The sequence below is a fragment of the Solanum lycopersicum genome, chromosome 10 (assembly GCF_036512215.1).
Source record: "Solanum lycopersicum chromosome 10, SLM_r2.1".
Taxonomy (NCBI): Eukaryota; Viridiplantae; Streptophyta; class Magnoliopsida; order Solanales; family Solanaceae; genus Solanum; species Solanum lycopersicum.
In genome coordinates this window covers 10,345,005-10,369,244 of record NC_090809.1, presented here as the reverse complement: position 1 = coordinate 10,369,244, position 24,240 = coordinate 10,345,005, and the positions used below count along the sequence as shown (strand labels likewise).

The 24,240-nt window shown below is 32.8% G+C and overlaps 1 protein-coding gene and 1 long non-coding RNA gene across 4 annotated transcripts; one reads left to right on the top strand and one right to left on the bottom strand.

Moving 5' to 3' along the window:
- Positions 1 to 4,750: 4,750 nt before the first annotated feature.
- Positions 4,751 to 10,167, bottom strand: LOC104649540 (uncharacterized). 3 transcript variants are annotated; one of them, XR_011212093.1, is made up of 3 exons: positions 10,029 to 10,167; positions 6,996 to 7,060; positions 4,751 to 5,012 (listed from the first exon to the last, which is right to left on the bottom strand). It is a non-coding gene; the product is annotated as an uncharacterized lncRNA (long non-coding RNA). The 3 variants fall into 3 exon arrangements; XR_011212094.1 differs by lacking the exon at positions 10,029 to 10,167 and adding an exon at positions 7,320 to 7,456; XR_011212092.1 differs by lacking the exons at positions 4,751 to 5,012; positions 6,996 to 7,060 and adding an exon at positions 7,135 to 8,054 and having other exon boundaries at positions 10,029 to 10,164.
- A 3,980-nt stretch (positions 10,168 to 14,147) lies between these two features.
- Positions 14,148 to 18,010, top strand: LOC101247669 (metalloendoproteinase 4-MMP). Its single transcript, XM_004248558.5, has 2 exons — positions 14,148 to 14,762; positions 17,408 to 18,010. The coding sequence occupies exons 1-2, from the start codon at positions 14,190 to 14,192 to the stop codon at positions 17,906 to 17,908; spliced, it is 1,074 nt and encodes a 357-aa protein (XP_004248606.1). The 5' UTR covers positions 14,148 to 14,189; the 3' UTR covers positions 17,909 to 18,010.
- Positions 18,011 to 24,240: the final 6,230 nt, after the last annotated feature.

Here is a 24,240-nt window from a genome sequence, read left to right as displayed (position 1 = left end):
GATATGCAATATTTTGAGAATATATAAAACAATAGAATAAATGGTACTAAAGTATGTCTAGTTATGTAGTTTTTCCTATATTGTTTGGGTAATCAACATAAATCCCACTTTTCTTCACTAAAGTTCTCAATATTACGAATCTTATCAGAATTTGGACTTTGGATACATGTATCTTACACTTTCAAATAAATGTATCTCGATACATGGAGTTCAAAATATGTGTAATTTATTTTAGATACAGTATATCCAAGTGGATTCACATGTATTTGACTCTCTAAAATTCTCTCACCCCTCTCCCCCGCCTCTCTCCCAATGCATCTATTTTCAGAATATATCAGAAATATATCTATTATTCTAGATACATCTATCTAATGTGATTCACATGTATCTTTTATATATAAAATATCTCACTTGCATCCCTCGTATTTCACTAGCTCACCTTTCTCTCTATTGCAGTGTATTCGGTAGCAAAAACACGCATATCTACGTGTATCTAACATGAAATATGGTAGAAAATTACCAATTAGCGAGATGATATATGATTGATTTTATATATATATATATATATATATATACCTTCAGAGTATACAATTTACGTTCTGCAGACCTTAACAAAATACAATAGTATGATTCAACTTCTGTATTATGTTTTGTATACCTTTTCATTCATTAACGTGAATTCACTATACAAGTGTCTGCTAATTCAAAGTGTACAATACATTCAAGAAAACTCTTCACATTCTATCATCATCTTTCATGAGTGTTCATGTTAGAATAAACTTTCAATCATGACCTATCACATTTTAAAAATGATCACCTTACTTCACATCATGATCATACATAGATCCTCCATGCATATAGAGGTACAAGGAATATATCCATCAATTCAATATCATAATATACATAGTAAGTAAACACCTCCACCTTTCAAGTGGATCAACATTTAAGTCTCAATTCTACTTCAACATTGAATTTACTCATAACTTTCCCTTCAAGGCTATGAATCGATCTCAACCCATAGATCTAAGATATTACCATAGTTAATTTTTTTTTGACATGATTCAATACACTAATTCAATATAAACACAAACAATTTAACATACATTCTTCATAATCAATCAACCACCAATCACAATTCACAATATAGAGATTTGGGAAAAGCATGGGTTCTAGGAGAAATTCACCATAAATTCATCTTTAATTCCACAATTGATTCATAATTCAACGAACTTCGATGAGATTTTATCTTGAAACAATAACACATTGATCTAGTCACCACCAGAGCCACAAAGCACTATCTAAATTGATTCCTGCAATGCAATAAAGCTTTTGAAAAACGATTAGAATTGAACTCATGCCAAGATTGAAAACTAAGATTTTTGATCAACTTTGAAGATTTGAAATCACTTTTGAAATTGGTTCCTTGAATGAAAAATTAGACAAGGATCAAGACTACCACACCTTTAGTAGAAGAATCCCATGAAAATACCTTGAAAAACTTGAAGTATTGATCTTAGAAACTTGAATTCGTCACCTCCAATGGAGTTTTAAAGAGAGAGAACTTTTGGCGGGGAAATGAGGTTTGTATTTTGGGTTTTGAAATAATGAATTGAAAAATAGAGTCTAACACTTCCAATACTTTATTTAACCTAAAATAACCGTCCATGAACTAAACTAACCAAGGGAGGAATTTACCAAATCACCCTTACCTTGGTTGAACCAAGACATCAAATTAGGTGGGGGCTCACGACACCAAACCATGGACTATGGTCTGGGTCATACACCATCCTGGTCAGCCGTGGTTTGTGGATGAGGCTTGGATTTGGGGGTCATGACCTACGGAGGCCATCCATGGGGCATGAATGGACCTACTGGGCGTGGTCCCCTTTTGTAGGTCATCAGCTTTTGGCAACTCTTTCTTATCTTTGGGGTCTAGGCGGTTAGGATAAGGGTCTAACTCAAGGACCCTTAGGGTAGTCCTTGGGGAGTGGTACCTTGACGCTTGAACCCTATACCTCTCAATCGTAAATCGAGACAATATTCTATCACATGAAACGTCAAATCAAACTCTCTCTCACACACTAGTTAGGCTCTAGTTCCACTTACTCATTTTATGGGTCGTTACATTATCTCCACTTGAAACATTCGTCCTCGAATGACACTTAGAACACATTAAAGGGTTAACGACTCAAGCCCAGCAGCCCATCATGCATGCAACTTCATAAACAATGCACAAAACTAGGAAGAGACATCAACTCCACATCAATAAGCTCAATGCAATACAAGAAAGAATGAACTACATCTACAAACTCATTATGCATCAAAATTAATCATTTCTCATTTATTGGAGGAACTTCCTTCTCCAACTCAAATAATGCTCATCATAACATCATCAAGCAAAATATGTAATTACTCTAAAAAAACACATTTAGGTATGTTTTACAATTCATGTGATGAAGCATAGAGGCAACTCAAACTAAATGCACATTAACATGAGGAATATATATTATATAGACTCATTTTCTCATTTAACCAAGAATTCATTAAGAACATGCATATCAAAAGGAAGCCATGGAACACATAATCACTCATGCCTCCAAGACAAAAACAAGCTACAAGGAACTCCCCGTCTCAAGCTTGAATGGGAATCAAAGGAAAGAGGCAAGGATACTCTCAACAACCTTACTATTCATACCATTCCACACTTAGGAGTAAACCCAACTAAGGTTACTATGAAAACAATATAAAAACCTCAATACAACATTCACAATTAAAAGAAATCATCAACTCCATCTCAACGTCTCGTATGAGTCTATTAGATCGGGTCTAAAATTCTCAAACTCACCACTCCTCATATGGTAAGAATGTAAAAGAACTCTAGCTCATGTACATCTAGGTTACTCAGTGACCTTACCATATAATCACATTATCTACCCCTTGGGAGCAAGTCTATACAAATTCTCTTAAGCATCTCTTCTCTCAATTTCTAAGGTGAATAACACTTCTACCCTTCTTTCAAAAGAGTCACACACCCAACATCTCTAGGCATCACTTAAACAACACTATTCATAAACTCTTTCAATATACCTTAAATCTCATCATAACTTTCTACCAACAAAACATATAACCATAAAACAACTCATTCATACTAGAGACAACATCACAATCTATCACCTAAAATCTTAACAAGTCACATATCCTTAATTGGCATCACAACCAAATTTTCTCCCTCACTCCTCCTAATATAAGTCTTCCAAGTGATCATATCTTAAAGACCACCCGACAAGGAATGCGAAAAAAATATTATAGAGTTAAACTCTATGGCACGACTTGAAGAATGAAGAAGTGAGACTTTCCTAACACCCAATAGCCTCCTGGCGCACTTCACACTTTGAACAAGACTCTACTAGATGTGGTTTTAGATATCCTAAAACCATTCACAAAATCTTGTGCTCTGATACCATGTTTGTCACCACCCTAGCCTACACCCTGAAAGTGACACGGTGTACAAGACTCCAAAAAGTTTCATACAAGCCTCATATCATTTATGGTCATAGGAGAATAGGAAAACAAAGCTAAATTAAAAACTTTTCATTTATATTCGAAGACATTTTTATATAGGTAAAAAGAATAAATATACCTCCAAAATATCGTAAATGGTATGTCAATACCATCCGTTATACTTTACGGTTGTATATAACCTTACCGCCAATATTTTGGGTTGTGTATGTCCTTGATACTAACGGCCTAACACGTGACTTCATTTCAAGGACTAACATGATTGTTTTACCCAAAATTAGAAAATCCACCCATTTCTATTTTAAACCCACCCAAAACCCTTTTTTGAAATAATTCGAATATATTTTAATAAAGCTAAATATAAAATTCAAAACCTTTGCAACAATATCATATTCATGTGTTTTGACTCAAATTCTGTCTAGTGAAGAGGATGGAGCATCGTCAGATCTACTCCCTCGCCAAAATTCAATTTGTTATGAGGAAAATTAACAATGAAGAAGCTTTGAGAATTTATGGCGAGATCGCCTAATGCATTGTCGCAAGAGATTTCGTCTAATTTCTGGGAAAGTTTGTAAAGTTTTGACATCTGGAGTTTATTCCCCACCCACTTATCATCTACCTCAAGAAATTTCAGCTTATTCTAAGGGTTTGAACTCCGACAGACCACTAATGAACGTCTTGGTGGTTTTTCGACAAGCTTAATGAAGCAAGGCCAATGTCGGCGCCTCTTCAAGGCGCACACAACCTAAAAAAGTATTGCATTCCATCTAAAGAAACACCAAAATCTCATCTCTAATGATCTATATGTTTGTGTGAACTTTGGAGAAGAAGGCGGCAACTATAGGGGTGGTCATTCACAAAATTTGTTTGATGGTTTTGTGCACAATCATCCATGAACTCTAAAACACAAAAAAAATGTACATGGCTAATGTTAGTTAATTTTTAAATCGTGCAACAAAATTTTGAGAACTAAAGAAGAGAATGAAGAAGATGGATCATTGTTTGAAGGGAATTATGGAAGATGGTCATTGGTGTTTTAATTCGGGTTACAAATGTGTTAGGGATGATGAGTGGGTTTATTAATTTTGGATAAAAATATAATAAAAATTATGTAAATAATTGAGATGTAGCCATGTGTCCGGCTGTTAGTTTCAAGGGTATACACAATCCAAAATATTGACAGTAAGGGTATATACAATCTTAAACTATAACGAAGGGTATTGACATACCATTTACGATAATTCGAAGGTATATTTATCCGTTTCCCTTTTATAAAAGCAAGTGGAAGTCTTTATATACATTGTCTCAAACCATCTAGAAACATAATACTTAAAATTTGTGACACAACCCATACAAAACTCTAAACATAATAATAAAAGACATAAGGGAACACGATGAGTTTGTCCTCGAAACTATGAGGACTTACCAAATCTTCAACTCAAAGCTCCTTTGAAACCTATTTTCCAAAGTATAATACATCACATCTCCCAATCCTACACTTTGGTAAAAACGAAAAGGTTTGGTTTAGTACAATTAAGTAGTAAGTATGATAGCAATGCATAAGCATGCTTAAAAGGAACATTTTTGTTGAAAACCATGCATATGCCCATTTTTTTTTATAAAACTTCATGAACATAATAAAAGAGGCATAAGATAAAACCCTGTCATAATACAAGTCATTTCTTTACATTAGAGGCATAATCAACATAGAAACCATTGCCTTTACATTAAGTTTTCACCTCAAGTAACCCTCAAGCTATACCTTGTGCAATGTATGAATAACGTCTCATACCACCATCCAAACTAAACTACCACCTTAAGGTAACCCAAAGATGAACTTACCGTTCTTCCTTTACATCATTAAATAATATTCACACATAAGAGACATAAACCTTTCATAAGTATCAACACATAAGGCCATCATATAGGGCAACTCTAAGTCATACTTGTGAAATGTATGAATATCATCCTTTACTACTACTCACACTAAGTGCTCCTTTGAAGTCACCAAAGACAAGACACATTTATATTCATAAGTCATGACAAGGAAATTAAAACATAAGAACAATTCAATTAAAACATGCATAATCTCATTACACCTTTAAGTCAACATTCTACATTAGTTTGATTGTGTGCACTTTCATTCATTCAGGAAACATTCATACATAGGTCATTAAGACCTTATAGAACTCACTATATCCCTCTCAAAGCCGACTCATGTAATACATGAATGGCATCCCATACTACCACCTACATGTCATAAAACTTCTCAAGAAACCATAATACACATCTCACATGATGGGAAAAATAGTTAAATCGACATAGACCATGAAATCTAGATCTTGGAATCCGGTGTTATATGACCCCAATCGTAAAAAGGTGGTCTACTTACCTAAGGTAGACTAGTAATATCTTAGCTTTGGTAGAAGCCACTAGCTAATATATACCCTATATAGGAACATAGTTATGGGATAGGAAGACGTTCATCAGAACCCTAGCCTAACATTGGGAGAGTTTCCATCTTGCCATATCTACTCGATGCTTAGCCTACATTCCCATAGTGTAGTTCATTCACATTTTTTGTACTTGAGAGAGCTACCAATATTGGGTCTACCGACTCTAAGTAAATTACACAAGAAAGGGTCACCAACATTGGATTTACCGATTAAAGGTATATTAAGGATATCTCAGGACTTTCCAAGAAGGGTGCCATCTACATTGGGTCTACCGATACAAGGTCATCATTTCACACATGGAAGGGTTACCACCACTAATTCTACTGATCTAAGGTTTATCATTCATTACTTTCTAGACTCATCATGAAGGGTTATCAATACTAGATCTACCGGTACTAGACTAAGCCTAGAATACTTTAACATTCATTTATGAAAGGGCTACCAACACTAGGTCTACCGATTCATGATCATTACATTTATTTCTCATGAAAATGCCACCAAAATTAGGTCTATCAATTCATTATACTTCAATCATAAACACATCCATTAGTCATTTATGAAAGGGCTACTAACATTAGGTCTACCGATTCAAATTATTAAGACATTATACAATAACAATCCAAGAAGAGGATGCCTAATCCTACCAAGTTAAGGTGCATCCCTCTACCATACTTCAATTCATTCAAGAAGAGGATGCCTAAGCCTAACAATTCAAGATACATGAATACACATGACTTTCATTTATACAAGAATAGGATACAAGAGTCTACCAATTCAAAGTGTACAATGCATTGAAGAAAATTGTTCACATTCTATCATCATCATTCATGAGTGTTCAAGGAGAATAAACCTTCAATCACGACTCTATCACATTCTAAACATGATCACCTTACTTTCATTGAGATCATAAACATATACTTCACATCATTATCATAAATAGATCTTTCATGCACATAAAGGTACAAGGAAGATATCCATCAATTAAATACGATAATATACATAATAAGTAAACACCTCTACCTTTCAAGTGGATCAACATTTGAGTCCCATTTCTACTTCAACATTCAATTTACTCATAACTTTCCCTTCAAGGCAATGAATCAATATCAACTTATAGATTTAAGATACTACAATAGATAAGAATATTGACACACACATAAAAAAATCATATTTGATTCCACAATTGATTTATAATTCAATGCAATAAAACTTTTGAAAAATGTTTAGAATCGAATCCATGCCAAGATTGAAAACTAGGGCTTTTGATCAATTTTGAAGACTTGAAATCACTTTTGAAATTGGCTCATTAAATAATAAATTAGACAAGGATCAAGACTACCATACCTTTAGTAGAAGAATCCCAGTAAAATCCCTTGAAAAAAGTGAAGTCTTGACCTTGAAAGCTTGAATTCTTCATTTCTAATGGAGGATTCTAGAGAGAGAACTTTTAGAGGGGAAGGGAGGTTTGTATTTTGAGTTTTGAAATAATGAATTGGAAAATAGAGCCTAACACTTTTTACTCTTAAAATACTTTAATTAACCTAAAATAACCGTCCATGAACTAAACTGACCAAAGGAGGAGTTTACAAAATCACCCTTGCCTTGATCGAACTAAGAAAGCGAACCAGGTGGGAACTCAAGACACCATACCACGCATTGTGGGTCACACCCCGTCCTGGTCAATCGTGGTTTGTGGCTGAGTCTTGGATTTAAGGGCCATGACCTACGGAGGCCATCCACAGGGCGTGGATGGACCTACGGGGCGTGGTCCTCTTGGTTATCTTTGGGGTATTGGGGGTTAGGCTAAGGGTCTTCCTCAAGTACCCTTAGGGTGATCCTTGGGGAGTGGTACCTTGACGCTTGACCCCTAAGCCCCTCAATCATAGATGGGGACAACATTCTATCATATGAAACCTCAAATCAAACTCTTACACACATTAGTTAGGCGCTAGTTTCACTTGCTCTTTTTACGGGTCGTTACAGGGTTGAACTTAATCCGCCAAATTTTCATCCGCCTTGCTCCGTCTCGAATAACAATTTTTTTCATTTTCAACCTGCCTCATCCTGCTCCGAATGGACCTGCCCCACATAAACTGACTCTGCATAAGTTTTTTAATATCTTCTTTTTCTAGTTAAGTTTGAACCTATGATTAATATTCATAAAAATAAATTCACTTTTTTATTAATTTGTATGAATTTAATAGAATATTCACTTAAAAAATTATTCTCTTTTAGAGGTCAAGTGAGAAGCAGGTAAGAAATTGTATTAATTTTCATTGAAGCATTTTTCATTTACTATCTTAAATGTCTTAGTAGTTTTAAAGAAATTATCTTAATAAAGAAATACTCTATCAGACTTATAATATGTAAAAGTTTAAATTAAATTTGAACCCACTTAAAGTCACATATACCAGCAAACCACCCGCCCCACATTAGTTTTAAAAAGAACCACTTCAGCACGTCCTGCATTCCGCCCGCTTCGAATAACCTTAAACCTGCTTTGCCCCGCATAGCCTTAAACCCATCGCACCTACATCCTCCCTGCCCCATTACTATATATCCTCACTTTAATTTCTGTCCATTTATGTCAATCACTTGACATGGTCGTGTGCCCCTACTTACACATGATTAATATTTGTTACTCCTATAATTTCCAGTTACGTGATACAACTCTAGTTTGGGTTATCATTGAAACTTTTCTAGGATTTTTAAATATTTTAAATTTTAATTATTGCGATTTATTATATTTCTTACATTTTAAATATTATATACTACTCCATAAGTCTCGATTTACATGACATATATAGAATTTCAAAAGTTAATCAATTTTTTATGTCTTCCAAATATTTTAATTAAATTGTTAATTATTGTGATCTAGAGTGCCTTTTACATTATTTTCAAATGATTTATGTTTTTTCTTTTATCTCAATTTATGTCGAATAGATATTATCTCGAAAGTTAATCAATTTTTTATGTCTTTTAAAATTGAGAAAATGCACAAGTACCCCCTCAACTTATGCCCAAAATTCCAGAGACACACTTATACTATACTAATGTCCTATTACCCTCTGAACTTATTTTATAAATAATTTTCTACCCCTTTTCGGCCTATGTGACACTAGTTTGAAAAAAAAGTCAACCAGCGTTGGGCCCACAAGATAATGCCACGTAAGTAAAAAAGGGATAGAAAATTATTAATAAAATATGTTCAAGGGGTTAATAGAATCTTAGTATAGTATAAGTGTGTCTCTGAAATTTTGGACATAAATTAAGGGATATTTGTGCATTATTCCTTTAAAATTTAAATATTTTAAATTATTAATTTATTGCTATTTACAAAACAATATAACTTAATTTTTAAATATCGAAAAGATTAAAAAATTAAGCTACATACGTTAAAACAAAAAAGTATAGAGATTACATAACCCCTAACCTATTATCAAAATATGAGCGATACACTTAAACTTATCTAGTCCCTAATACTATTTTAAAATGAGACAATGAGCACAAGTTGTAATTTTGAATTCTGCATTATCTCCCAACATAGAACTCCAAAATGGTTGAGTCTTCTAACTTTACTTTATTTTCCCCATAAATAACACTTTTGAGTCGTAACCACTACCTAACTAGGCAAAAAGTATAATTTTAGAAAAGGACATTTTCTTTTTGAGTTTCTTACACGTCTCAAACGACCTCTCCTTTTTCTGATTTTTTCTAGCAATCATAATCATAACCACCTTCTAGTAGTGCTACTTTTATTTTACTTCAAAATCAAACAAACCCCTTTTAAACAATATTCTATTCGTTCCATATTACGTGAATTAGTTTAACTCGATATAGATTTGAAGAAAGAAAAGAAAATTTTTAAAATTTGTGATTTAGAATAAATAATACAAATTTGTGTGGCTATAAATCATTTCATTATGATTAAAATAAATATTTTAAAGTTAAATTATATCTTAATATAAAAATATGTCATTTATTTAAAACAAAAATAAGGCATATAAATTGAAATAGAGATAATATCTATATGTACTTGTGTTGTGGCCATACCTTTAACAAGCCCTCTTGCTTCTGATATAGTCCACACCTTAAATTCTTCATCTTCAGAAACAACCAACATGATAGTAGGCCACATAACTTAAGGAAAAAGAAACATATATAGAAGATCCTTCTTATGGGTGAGTGAGATAATAATCGTAATACTTTGGATGTCTTTTATACCAGCGATTTCGTAAAAATTCAAAATGTTTTGTAAAATAAATTCACTTGGAATGTAAAAAATAACTTTTTAACTAGAATTAGGAAATATATATTAATTTTATAAACCGAAAAAACGGCCTAAAATATCCTTAAAGTATCAAAAATGGTATAAAACTACCACTCATCCACCTATTGCCTCCAAAATATCATTCTCATCCAGCTATTGACTCCAAAATATCTTTGTCATCTACTTTTGAATTCAAAATTAACCACATATTTAATGATTTTAAATTTAAACTATTTAAATATTTTTTAATACATGACGTTAACTATTTGTTATAATTTAACTTATTAATATAATTTATAAATCAATCTATTACCATCCATTATTAATTAAGTCACACCCAATTAATAAATCCGCCCTATTACTAATGGAACAACATAAAAGCTATTGCCAATAAGTGTTTTAAAAGTTTGAGGCGAAAATGTCTATAGAAGTAGATTATCATATATTCAACTCCTCAATCAAAACATATTATAATTCAAGTGTCTAATTAAAAATGACAAAATAGTGTGGTAGATCCTTATACTTGTATCAATTTTTATTCTGAACCCTCATACTTACACTTTGGTCATGTGGACCTTCAAACTCAATAAAACATAATTTACTAAATCCTTTGACCATTGACCAAGCTTATGTATCTTTAAAATGGTTGAATTGACAAAAGTGCGTGACATTACGCATTTTAAGCGAGTGAACAATTTTTTTACGTTAAAGAAATACAATTAGAAAAGATTTTTTTTAATTTAAAAACAAATAGTTAAAAATATATTTTTTCTTCCCCAAAGCTAATTGCTTTCCTGGCAACTTTAACTTTCTTTTCTTCCATATTTTCAATCTTTCACAACAATTTCTGGATGAATTTTTATCTCAAGAAAATCTTCTTCTAATCCCTTTAACTTGTCTTCTTCTAATTTTTTTCGCTTGCAATTTTTGGATCTTCTTCGATAACTCAAGAAATCTCCTCCAAGTCTCCTTCTAATCCCTTAAACATTTCTTTTTCAATCTTTTTGATAAATCAAGAAAATTCAGGCAAAATTTGAGTGAATTTCGATGAGTTTCATGACATATATTGGTGTGAAGTTGTATATATAGGCAATTTAGAGTGTGAAAATAGTAGTCGGCGTTGAATTACGAAAATGTTTTTGGCCAGATCTGGTCGTGCGTGACCAGATCTAATTGTGGTGGCTAGTTACGCCAAATTTCTATTTCTGTTGAGATTCTCCAAACATTTTCCAAACAAACCTTGAAAAACTTCAACACTCCTAAATCCCACCAGCAGTCGGCGATCAAAAAATGGATGATGACAATATTCTAGAAATGATCGGAGTGGAGATCATCGGAGTAATGCCACCAATATCCATCTGCATGTTGTTACTGTGGAGGTTGGAGGAGGAAAGAAAGTGATGGTGTGCATCTGAGATGAAGACGGGTTAGGGGAAAAGTATATGTGATTTCGCCAGCAAAAATGACGATGACCCGGCGGCGTTGACTTTCTTTTGGTTGTGAAATAGTGAAAATAAGGAGAAATAGAAATGCCAATAATAAATTAAAATGTTATTATTTTACATTTTCTAAAATAATTTTGGTTAATAATCTTAAAAATAGTTATTAAATAATTATGACGTGACATTAATATATCTGACGTGGATATTACATGTCGGTTATATAAAGGAGAGTGGGCTACACACATTGTTGGATGGACTCAAAAGTCTCATTTTGATTGAGTTTAAGGGTCTAGATGATAAAAGAATAAATAGAAGGGTTCAAAATACAAACTGATACAAGTATAAGGGTCCACCATACCATTTCGCCATTAAAAATTACCGATAAACTTAAAAGTCTGACTATGTTCATCTTAATTATTCATTCATTTCAATTATGTGATGTTACTTAATAGATAACTTTTTAAAAAGAGAATATATTAAAGTTTTAATATTTAAAACTTAAAAAATATTTATATAATTATATTTTAAAAAATGTGCATGAATTAATTTGGTATCTACTGCTTCTTTACCTTTAATCATAAAATTTGAATTCAAGCTTGAAAGAGAATTCTATTGAAAGTGTCTTCCTAAATAAGCAACTCAACCTAAATTTAATTGGGGTTTCAATTCAGACTCAAATAATTCTGAATGTTATTTTCAGGAATTTGTAATTTTGTCGTGTTTTTGTAGTGATTAGGGCGATTTTGATATTAGAGTTGATTTATTAATTGGGTGGGGTTTAATTAGTGATGGGTGGATAGTGAGTTGATTTATAAATGATACTAAAAAAATAAATTATATCCAATAGGAGCGCCAAATATTTTTAAAAAATATTTAAATAGTTTAAATATTAAACAATTAAATAAGTGGTCAATTTTGAACCCAAAAGTGGATAACAAGGATATTTTAGAGCCAATAAGTGAATGAAGGATAGTTTTGTACCATTCAATACTTCAAGAATATTTTAGACCATTTTCCGTTTTATAAATGACATTCAAGTTTAGTGTCTTTTCCTTATCCACTTGATGCCTCCAATCCCCACCCTCGACCATCCCACCATCACCGCCGTCCATCCACATACCCCAACTCCTCAACTCCATCTTTATCCCCATCTCACCTCATAACATTTATATAAAGGGATAAGACATGAATACCCTTTAAATTAGGGAAAATATCCAAGTACCCCCTCAACCTATGCCCGAAATTCCAGAGACACACTTATACTATACTAAGGTCCTATTACCCCCCTGAACTTATTTTATATGTAATTTTCTACCCCTTTTTAGCCTACGTGGCACTAGTTCGAAAAAAAAAGTCAACCATCATTGGGCCCACAAGATAGTGCCACGTAAGCTAAAAAGGAGTAAAAAATTATTAATAAAATAAGTTCAGGGGGGTAATAGGACCTTAGTATAGTATAAGTGTGTCTCTGAGATTTCGGGCATAGGTTGAGGGGGTACTCTGGCATTATCCCTTTAAATTATGATAAAAGTTTCAGAAATATATCTAAACTAAACTAAGATCCTATTATCCTCAAATTAATTTATTTTTTTTTGTAATTTTATACATCATTTTGGCGTACATGTCATTTCTCACGGCCTCAACTACCTGAAGATACGGAATGTGCTATGTAGAAAATTACAAAAAAAATGAGTTCGAAGAACGTAATAGGACCTTAATTTAATTAAACGTGTCTATAAAATTTCAATCATAATCTAGAACATACTTGTGCCTTATCTCTTGTGTAAAAGTGGTTTTAAGATATTATTTTTTTACCATTAAATATTAGAAAGTAAATAACTTCCTATCAAACAAACCCTTCATCGTTTCAAATTTTAATATTTTGACCCAATGAATTTTGTTTATTTTAATTGGACCACTGACTGATAGCCACATGAATGTATAGTCTAGCGTAATTAGTGTTACTCTGTCCATTCAGAAAACTCCTTAAATGGAGACGATAACATAAAATTAATTGTTAATCTAAAACAAATGTCAACTAACCTGTTCAAATGTGTATATTAAGTACTTTAATACTATAAAAAATAAAAAAATTAAATGCATAACAAAACCAAAAGCAAGATAGTGATTCACCAACCATATTCCCCTTTTCCTTTAACAGTCAAAATCAAACCTTAAGAAAAGAAAAAAGAGACTAACAAACACAAAAGTATAATGTGTCTGGTTTTAATTTGTTTGTTCAATTATGTAATTCATTTTATATTATTCCAACTTTTTCTATAAATATGTTTATAACAAAATTAAATGACGTTTTGATATATTTTACATATTTTTAATTTAAAATCACAAGATTCAGAAATCTTTATTTTTCGATCTCCATATCAAATCAAAATCAGATACAAAAGAAGGAATAGCAAGTAATTACATAAATATAACAAATTTGACCTTTCCTTTATAACAAAGCTTCTTCTCCCATATCTCAAATCCTCACAATTCATTAATATGTCTATCTTCTTTAATTTCTTCCTTGCTTCTTTTCTCTTCTTCTCTCCATGCCTTTCTATTAGAACAACAACATTTTTTCACTCCAAAACTATTAATCACACAAACCATCATCATAAAATTCAAACTTACACATGGCATAAGTTTAAAATTTTTGTGGATGCTACAAAAGGCAAGAAAATCAATGGAATTTCTGAGCTCAAGAAATATTTTCATCGATTCGGATATATGAAGATGGATTATAATAACTTGAACTTCACAGATTTATTTGATGATCACTTAGAACATGCCTTGATTAAATATCAAGAAAAGTTGGGCCTTTTAGTCACTGGAAAACTTGATGAAAATACAGTTTCTCAGATTATTTCACCTAGATGTGGCGTATCCGATTCTACGCCTCAATTATTCATGCATGCAAAGAGAAACTATGCATTTTTCACAGGCAGACCAAGATGGTCTAGAAGTATACCAATAACATTAACTTATGCATTCTCTAAAGAGTATGTAATAAGTTCATTGAGCATGTTGGAGATAAAGGATGCTTTTCAACGCGCGTTCAACCATTGGGCATTGGTAATATTCAAATCTCTGACTATTTGATTTAAAAGTTTAAGTTGTTAAAAAATGTATATATATAACTGTCTCAACACACAACATTTTTTTGAAGTTTGTTGAACACCATATTATCATCCTTCTAGTTTGTGCTATACATGCATCATAGTCCTCCTAAATTGTTGTTGCAATTTTTTTCCAAAGGATGACTATGTTTCATAAATATGTTGGGTCGTTGCTTCATGAAGTGCTATTGGGTATAGCGCAAAAAATACTTTGAATATGTACCTTTTAATAAATAATTATTCATTTTAGCGATATTTTATTTGTTTAGTATCATATATAACAATATATATCAATACTATAATAAATCAATAGTATGTATTAAAAGTAAATTCTGTATGCAATATATATGTAGTATAATTGTTTTAAATTATATTATATTTGTTTGATAAGAAATTGACACATTGTATTATTAGTGTATTAAAATGTGTAATAAATGTATTATTTATCAAAAAGCTTGTATTATATGTGTTCCAATAAATTGTTCTCTGTAATATGTAATTAACCCATATTATAAATGTACTAAAAGTAATCAAGTAAAAAAAATGTTATAGTTATAAATGGTAAATATTTTCTTCGTATAGTATATTTATGTAAGTTCCCAAATTTAAACCTTTAAGTTTGTACATGCTCTTATACCGTATTGCACTAGTATATAAGTATTTCATATAAAAGTTTTATAAGTTGTTGGAAATCATATATTTATATAAAAGAGAACCCTAAATCTGCATATGTGGCGCCACCATAAACTAGGATTCTCTTTTAGCTTATTTATTTTCAAAATTAACCTTCGCTTTCATGAAACGTTGTGACTTTATGAAACATTGCGACTTTTACGAAGAGTTGCAACTTTTATGAAAATTTGCCACTTTAATGAAAAGCTGTGACTTTTATGAAGGGTTGCAACTTTAAGGAAAAATTATTACTTTTATTAAAGATTGTGACTTTTATGAAAGATTGTGACTTATTCAAAGAGTCATGACCTTTCTAATAAGGCACAATAAACATTTATTCACACTAACCTTCTTTGTCTATAAATAGTGGGATTTCCTCTCATTTTAAAACAACGAAAAGTTCTCAACGTTTTCTTCTTCTGCACAACTAAATATTCGTGTACTTTGCTCCTATTGAGTGACTTGCTGACACCATTATTTTTCTATCAATACGCTGGTGAATATAGTCGTTCTGTCGTGAGAGGATCTATTCCTTTAAAACTCGGGCACTAGAATGAAATATTTCCTTAAGGGAACATTGTGCATTTAGGGGCTTAATTTTTCTTGTATGTTTCATTTTATTATTACATATCATGGTATGTTATTTACAGTCATTATTTTCTGATTAATTTTATTTTTGAGTACATGTTTTAAAAATAGCTGCTTATATTTATACTTTTTATCATTATATGAAGTACGAATATGCTAATCAAGAGTTTGATGTAATCATTAAACTATTGGTGTCATATAGATTAGAATAATGACTATAAAGTTTTCAGTGGCTAAATGATTCATCGAATGTCCAAGAAGAAACTTTGAGTGTTCAAAAGTTATGGTGGTTCCACACTACCTCGGAGAATTGTTTATTCAACTTTTTATCTTATGAAGACATTCAATCGATTAGTAGCATCCAAAAAATAAAGGAGTGTAGTGGGATAGTAAGTATTGTACTCAACCGTAATCAAATGTTTGTGATTCAAATATCGGGTTGGAGACAGTAAATTACCCCTTAAAGTAGAATGAATCTATATTAATTAAATATTAAAGAAATAATTATCTACTTATAAACATTAGTTTAAAAGTCCCCCCAAAAAATACATAAAAAACAAAATATGACTTTTGGCTATGTCATCAACAATGTATTCTGAATAAGAGACTTGACGAGACATCATTTAATCCAAATTATTTGAGAGACATGTGTTATTTGATTGAACTCCAAAAGATGTAATTTTTATATTTTGTTTAACTTATCAAGTACACAACTAATTATATAAGATATATAATACTTTAGATTATGTATGTAGACGCTTTGAATAGGAGAAAAACTCTTTCTTTATGAATAAAATATTTATATCACTTTCTGAAAATACAAATATAGACAATGAGACAATTACATATATAAAGAATTAATAACAAAATTCATAAATACTTAGAATAAAATCTTTTTCATTTTAAGATTGAAAAAATATTTTATTTCTTCTCTGGATAAAATATTTTGACAATTTATCGTAGTGTTGTACCCTCTCAAAAACACTTAAATTATCAAATGTTCAGAATTAGAATATTAATGTAGTTCACCACCGCGTGAAGCGTAGAAAATTTAACTAGTAACATATATACTCTTTCAATCTCGTTAACCTACTTTATTTTTTAGTCAGTTAAAAAAAATGAATGACTTTTTACTCTTTGGCAACTCTTTAATTTCATCAGCTTTCCACATTGACATATTTAAGATTACAAAATTAAATGACATTTTGGTACATCTGACTTATCATTAATTTAAATTGCAAGATTCAAAAGTATTCTTTACTTTCTTAAACTCAGATTCAAGTCAAAATAAATCAAACAACTTAAAATAGAGGGAGTGCTTAATTATATATGTCTTAACAGGTAATACCGGTTACATTCATGGGAAGCAACGATTACGGATTTGCAGACATTAGAATAGGGTTTTACAAAGGTGATCATGGAGATGGAGAGGCATTTGATGGTGTTCTAGGGGTTTTAGCTCATGCATTTTCACCAGAAACTGGTAGGTTCCATCTAGACGCGGCGGAGACATGGGCAGTGGACTTTGAAAGAGAAAAATCAGATGTAGCTATTGATTTAGAATCAGTAGCTACACATGAGATTGGACATTTGTTAGGGTTAGCACATACTTCAGTTCAAGAAGCAGTAATGTTCCCTAGTTTAAAGCCAAGAGAAAAGAAAGTTGATTTGAAAATGGATGATATTAAGGGAATACAAGCTCTTTATGGTTCAAACCCTAATTTTAGTTATAAAGCTTTATTAGAATCTGATACTTCTACTAACAATGGAGCTACTTTGATGAAGAGACAATTAACATTGTCTAATTTTATTTTAGTCTTAATCTTGTTCATGTCTATGTAAAGAAAAGATACAAACTATATACAAAATTCTTTTGGTCATGGTCATGTAAGAAATTGACTTTTGATTTTTTTGTATTAGAGAAATCATAGTATCTAGAAAGTACCATAATTGCTAGGTTATATGATGTTTCAATTATTGCTCCCCTAGATTGATATATAATATATTTGACGAAAAAAATTTGAATTATATATGATCTTTTAATGTTTCTTTGAATATGCTGTCAGGATACAAATTGCTTAAGACATGATGGCATACAACCATTCCTATATCAGGAAAACTAAAACACTATAATCAAACTGTAAAGATCCTCATGCCCTTTAATTTTTTGTTGGGCAATGAACCTTCACTATATCAAAAATGATCTTTAGCGGCAATAAAGTAGCAATTGCCGCTAAATTTATATTTTTAGCGGCAATTAACACTTTTTGTATATGTCCCTAAATGCTTTAGTGACATTAGATTTAATGACACCTAACTAATGCAGGTAAATACTTTAACACTCTTTATTAATTTATCTATTTATTATCGCTAAAAGTTATTTTTGCTGTAGTGTTTGCTCCAGCCAAAGGTCCATGACATAATTCTATTCACTTTTGTTTTCAGTTCTACTTGAAAAATGATTGGAATTTTAGCCCTAATTGGAGTTGATTTTGGTTTTAGGAAACTTAGGAGAATTATTCAATGCTCATTGGTGTTGTGTCCAGAAAAGGACACATTAAAAGGTTTTGCAACAAGTTGAAGCAAAACCTTAGAGAAGGAAGGAAAGAAAGAAGAAAATAATGAGAATATAATGTGGTTGCTATTCAAATTTATACGTGACATAAGGATCTATCCTTAATGGTTCTATAAATTTGGTGCAAAGTTATAAAAATATCTTCTATATATGATCGTATGATTGGGTTTAAATTTAGAAGCTGAGTAGATGGATGTCAAGACTGGTTTTCTTAATTATGAGTTAAATGGAATAAATACATGGAGCAGCCTAAAGGTTTGTAAAAAACAAAACTATGTCTACAAATTGAGAAAGAACTTGTATAGCTTTAGACAAACTCAAAGGCAGTGATACTTGAAATTTGAATACGTCATTAGAAATTACAGATACAAAAAAACTTCTTCACATCATTGTGTATTCTTTCAGAAGTTCTCTGATGATGATTTTATTATCTTACTAATTTATATGGACGATATGTTGATTGTTGACAAAAATACATCCAGAATTGTAGTATTTAAATAAGGAGTTGAGAAAATCGTTTGCAATGAAGGATTTTGGATCATCAAAGAAAAATTTAGACATTCAAATCCACAGAGATAAAAATTAAAAGGTTTTAGACATACAAATCCACACAGAAAATTTTGGACATACATGTTATCATTATCCTAGAAGCAGTACAATGAGAAAGTACTTAAAGGTTCAATATAATAATACTAAAAAGTGGGTAGTATTCTGCTTGTTAAATTCTTTAAGTTGAGTACAATTTAGAGTTTATCTACTAATGAAGATAAGAAGGAGATGACATGTATTTCATACTCTTTTGTAGTTTATAGTTTGATGTATTTGTAACACCTCAAAATTTTTTTGAGCTAAGACTTGAACCATCCTTCTTAGTGAGTATGTTTTTACCAAGGAATTTAAATTTTTCCTAAGTGTTAAGGTCACTAGATATAATAACTTAATTTCCAAAAATAATTAAAGACAATTTATTCAAGTCATTCGTTAGTTCTTCTAAGTTTTGGATAAATTTCAAACGACCATAACTTTCAGCATAGGATGAGTTAGGTGGCCCATACGATAACAAATGAAAGGTCTTTAAATTATATTTCCAACGCCACCATGTTAGTTAATTTTCGAGCTCGTATGAGGGAGATATGTCCTTTTGAAGTTGAGTTGTCCAAATAAGGAAAGTTACCTGCAAATAATGTTGGGTATTTTTGTGTTTTCCTTACCCAATTAGATTTAATTTGTTTTTAATAAGGTTTCAGGGGACTAAAATGATTAGGTTCAATTTTATAATCCTAATATACACCTAGGGTTTTGGTTGAGAGTTCAAGAAGAGAAAAGAGGAGAAAAAAAGGAGAGGATCAAAGCGTTCGTCGAGATCTTGAGTTTTGTTGCAGATTTTCACCCACTGTGTTGGGTACATTCAACCACACGCCAATCATGTTATTTTCACCACAATTTTGTTCTCGAAGTCGATGAAATTGAGTTCTTAATAAACTCAACTGGATCAATAAAGCGTTGGTTGATGATACTTGTTGACACCCAATTTTGACCCACGTCGGTATAAATTAATTATCGAGCTTCCTAAATTTTCCAAATAATTTAAATTAATTAGTTTTATAATTTTGCAAAAAATATAACGATTTAACGTTTACATAGTGGTGTATATAGCCGGTATATCTTGTGTATATTCTAAACCAACCCAATTTCCCCCATCAGCCCACACCCCTCCTCTTCCAAGCCAGGCCCAAGTTCCCTTCAGGCCCAAACGTCCCCAATTCTCCCACTTCTCTTCCTAAAACCAGCCCAACACTCCCTTTAATTTTTTTTAAAAAAACCCAACCCATCCTACCCGACCCAAACTCCTGACCCGCCGACCCGACCCATCCCTTTTCCCCTTCTTCTCCACCCTTTCCCCCACGCGACCCCCATTCCCAGAACCAAAAAAAAAAAAACGCAGAACAACAGGCCCCAAAAGAGAAAACGCGACCCCCCTCTTCGTATCTCCCCCCACACGCGTCTCCCTCACGCCCACACTCGCTCTCGATTCCCAGCAGCCCACACCCTCTCTCTCCCTCACGCGTCTCGTCTTCCTCTCGTTCTCTTTATCGCGCGTGGATGGAAAGAGTCCACAACGGAAACCTGCATCTTCCCTTGTCGTTTCTCGCGCAGGTCTAGAAGGCTGAAAAGTTGTCCTTGGCAACGAGATTGCGCCACGTAGCTCACAAGGACGTCGAACGCATCTCGACCCTCCCTTTCCCCTTTTCCGTGCATTTCTTCAGCTTTTGGGAGAGAATTCGAATTTCAAATTCGAATGGACGGAAAATCGTATCACCCACCCCCCAAAACCAAAACCCTGAGAATCTTCTATTTAAACCTTCTTCCTCTTCAGATTTTGGGGGGGGGGGGAATTCTGAAAAAAAAAAGAAAAGAAAAGGGATTCGGCTTCCCTTTCTGTCGGTTAGCGGTTTTAGATTGGAACTTTGGTTGGAATTCTTTTAGAGTTTTGGGGAGTTAGAGGTTGGAGGATTTTCTCGAAATTTGGAGAGTTCTATCACAAAAAGGGTAAGACGAGTTTTGAGAAGAAGAATCTTGAAAACATTTTGGTTCTCTTCTGCTTCGTGTTTCGCTGTAGGAGAATAATGGGATGGGAGATTTTTGGAGTTAGAAATTTGGTTAGCAATTTTTGGGGTTGACATTTTTCATGGAAAAATTCTGAAAGGTTGGGGAAAAGATTTTCGAAAAAAAAAATGAAAGGAGGGAAAGTCCTTGGCTTTACTGTTCGTTGAAAGAAAGGTTTAGGATAAGCGAGCTGTTCGATTCCGCGACTCGCGTTTCACCATTCTGTGTTCGTGTTTTTCGCTTGGTGTGGAAGTCGTCTCCGTCCCCTGCTCGTTCTCGTCTTGGTTCTGCTGCCCCGGAAAAGGTATCGTCCATCTCCTTCCCAATCTCCTTCGTCTGTGTGTATCGATGCGCTGTTTCTTAGCTGTGATTGTTAATGTTTGCTGGTGATATTTTGAACCGTTATGTGAGTTGCTGTTAAGCCATATGCTGTCTTTCGTTTGTTCTGGATCGAATATGTTAAACCATTCGAATATCGAGTTTACATGGCTTGTTTGTTATAAATGTAGAAGATTGCATTTGATGGTTTAGTTTTGAGTTCAAGACATGTCGTATGCCGTAGATATTTTCGTTACATTCACTTGTTTATGCTACTCTCTGTTTCTCTTGTTTCGTCATAGTGTCCTTACAACCAATCTTATCGTGTCGGTCTATATTTCGTTCTGTTTTGGGAGCCGCTGTTCGAATGTTAGTTGACATGCTTTGGCGTCTCAACGAATTTGACTTCTGTTAAGTTTTAGTTTGTTTAAGTTGGGAGGTTTTCAGGGTACAATAATTTCCATGTGTGTTTGCCGAATGTGAATGAAATCTCTTCTTCTCCCTAGTTTCGATCATGACAGCCTTGCTACACTAATATTTTCTGGTATTTACTTCCCGTTTCTGACCAAATCTGCCTGAGTTTGTGTTGGCTGCAAGTTTGATTCATAGAAGATGTTCGTATCCCTCCCTTCTCTTAAGTTAATTTGGCATACGAGTTTATCTTAACAGTAGTTTATCAAATGTATGGGCCTAATTTCAAAAGTTCTCTAAAAATGCATCTAATTCCAGCAGCTCTCCAAGTATGCATTTTCATGACTCTTTGCCTTAAAGTTGTCATCAAAATTGCTGAATATTGATTTTGCTGTTCGTGTGAATATCCGATTAATACTATGCTTGAAGAGGTCCTTGTTGCGCTTGTGTATTTTGTTGATTTTGGTTATTCGTCTAAAAAATGTCAATTCTCATTATTTTTGGTTTTGGTGGCATGTGGAAACTCCTCTCGAGCCTGTCTTTGGGGCTCCCTTCTCTCCTTGCATTCCGGAAGAGCCGTAAAGGCTCAATTCCTTCATCAGTCAAAGCAAGCATGCGAGAGTCAAATGCCATGAATATTGAAGAATTTGAAGAAGCGGATTAGGAGACCCGTTGAATTTCTTTATTTTGTATTGTACTTTTATTTTTGTAATGGGCATAAGCCCTTGTCGCTTTACTTTCTCTATATTTCGTATGCTTAGACTAGGACAGGTAAATGAGTCGAAAACCCCAAAAAACAGGTGGGTCCAAAACTCGGTCAAGGCGAACAGAATCCGAGTTTGGACCCAAATCTCTCTCTCTCTCTCTCTCTCTCTTTATTACTTGCTTATGTGCATTTGTTTATATGTCGTTAGCTTAGGATTAGAAAAACTCCAAACCCCCTTTGAAACGCCTTTCCATTTTATCAAGCTAAAACTAAGTTTTAAAACAATAGACGTTTCAAAGTCACTAGTTCATTTAGAATTTAAAATTTAAAAAGTTTAACTTTAAAAGAATTAAGTATTTCAACTTGTAAATATGCCCAAGTAATATTCTAATAAGTTCAAAATAATTTCAAGTTTGCAAATAATAAATAAAATAGTCAAATAAGTTGATCGTCGAAAAACCGTATTTAACGGAGTGTCTTAGGTGCCTTACACCTTCCTAAGACACTAATAGGAATCCCGAACCTTTAGAATAATTTTCAAAACAATTTTCTGTTTAGTTGTTCTGAAAATAAGTTTTCTTGATTTTTTCTTAAAAATTAAGTGGCGACTCCAAAAAGTCGAAAATACCCTTTAAATAAAATAAACTCTTTTCGAAAATCACTTTTTTCGATAAAACAGAAATGACGACTCCGCTGGGGATTTGGAGGATTCTAACCTTAAGATTAACGTGTTTGATTATTTGAGATTTATTGTTTAAGTGTTTAGATTATTCAGATTTTAACTGTTGCATGCATAACATACATACTTCCGTTATACGACACTTATTACATTTCCTCTAAAGGACGATTATGCGGGTTCGCAGTCGTTCGTTAACCAAAAATTTTCTCGGGGCACCCTGACGAGTGTAGTTGACTACTTGATAGTCAACGATCGTTAATTGTCCCAGCCCAAGTAGTCCGCTTGGGTTACCCAATCCACTCTAAATACAACCCTCTCTTAGTCAAACTAAGATAGAGCTAAACCAAATCCCGACAATAGCGCATATGCCTAAGATGACCCAATACCCATGGCGTGTTGGGCCCATTAGAAGACCGCCTTGAGTCCAAAACAGCCCACGGCCTAAACGGACGTTCATATTTATGTGTTTTAATTTGAAGGATGTATACGGTTTTCAAACGACGTATACATCCCTCAAATCGCTAGGCCAACCCTTGGCAGAAAAGGGTCACATATCTGTTTAGAACGCGCCATATTTATAACTCCTTATGTGAATATGTTGTTTTATCCGGAGATATTCTAGCTCATTTTTCTTCAAATACTTTTAGAACCCATAAGCACAAATATCAAGTCACTATCAAAAGTACGTCCAAATTTCTTCGAGTCTTTAGTTTCCCAAAAAAAAAATTACTGCTCTCATATCAGAAAAAGATTCATCAAAAGAATTTTGAGAAATTTTATCTTTTTCGACTCTTACAAGGAAATTAGGGTTACATCTCAATCAAAAATCAAAGTACGGTAATGAAAGATACCGCCGACTTTGTCTCGACTCAAGTCGA

Bases quoted from the DNA above. Each gene is read 5' to 3' on its own strand.
- LOC101247669 (XM_004248558.5), top strand. From the start codon at position 14,190: ATGTCTATCTTCTTTAATTTCTTCCTTGCTTCTTTTCTCTTCTTCTCT. The intron at 14,763-17,407 runs GTAATATTCAAA...ATGTCTTAACAG, and splicing joins CGTTCAACCATTGGGCATTG to GTAATACCGGTTACATTCAT.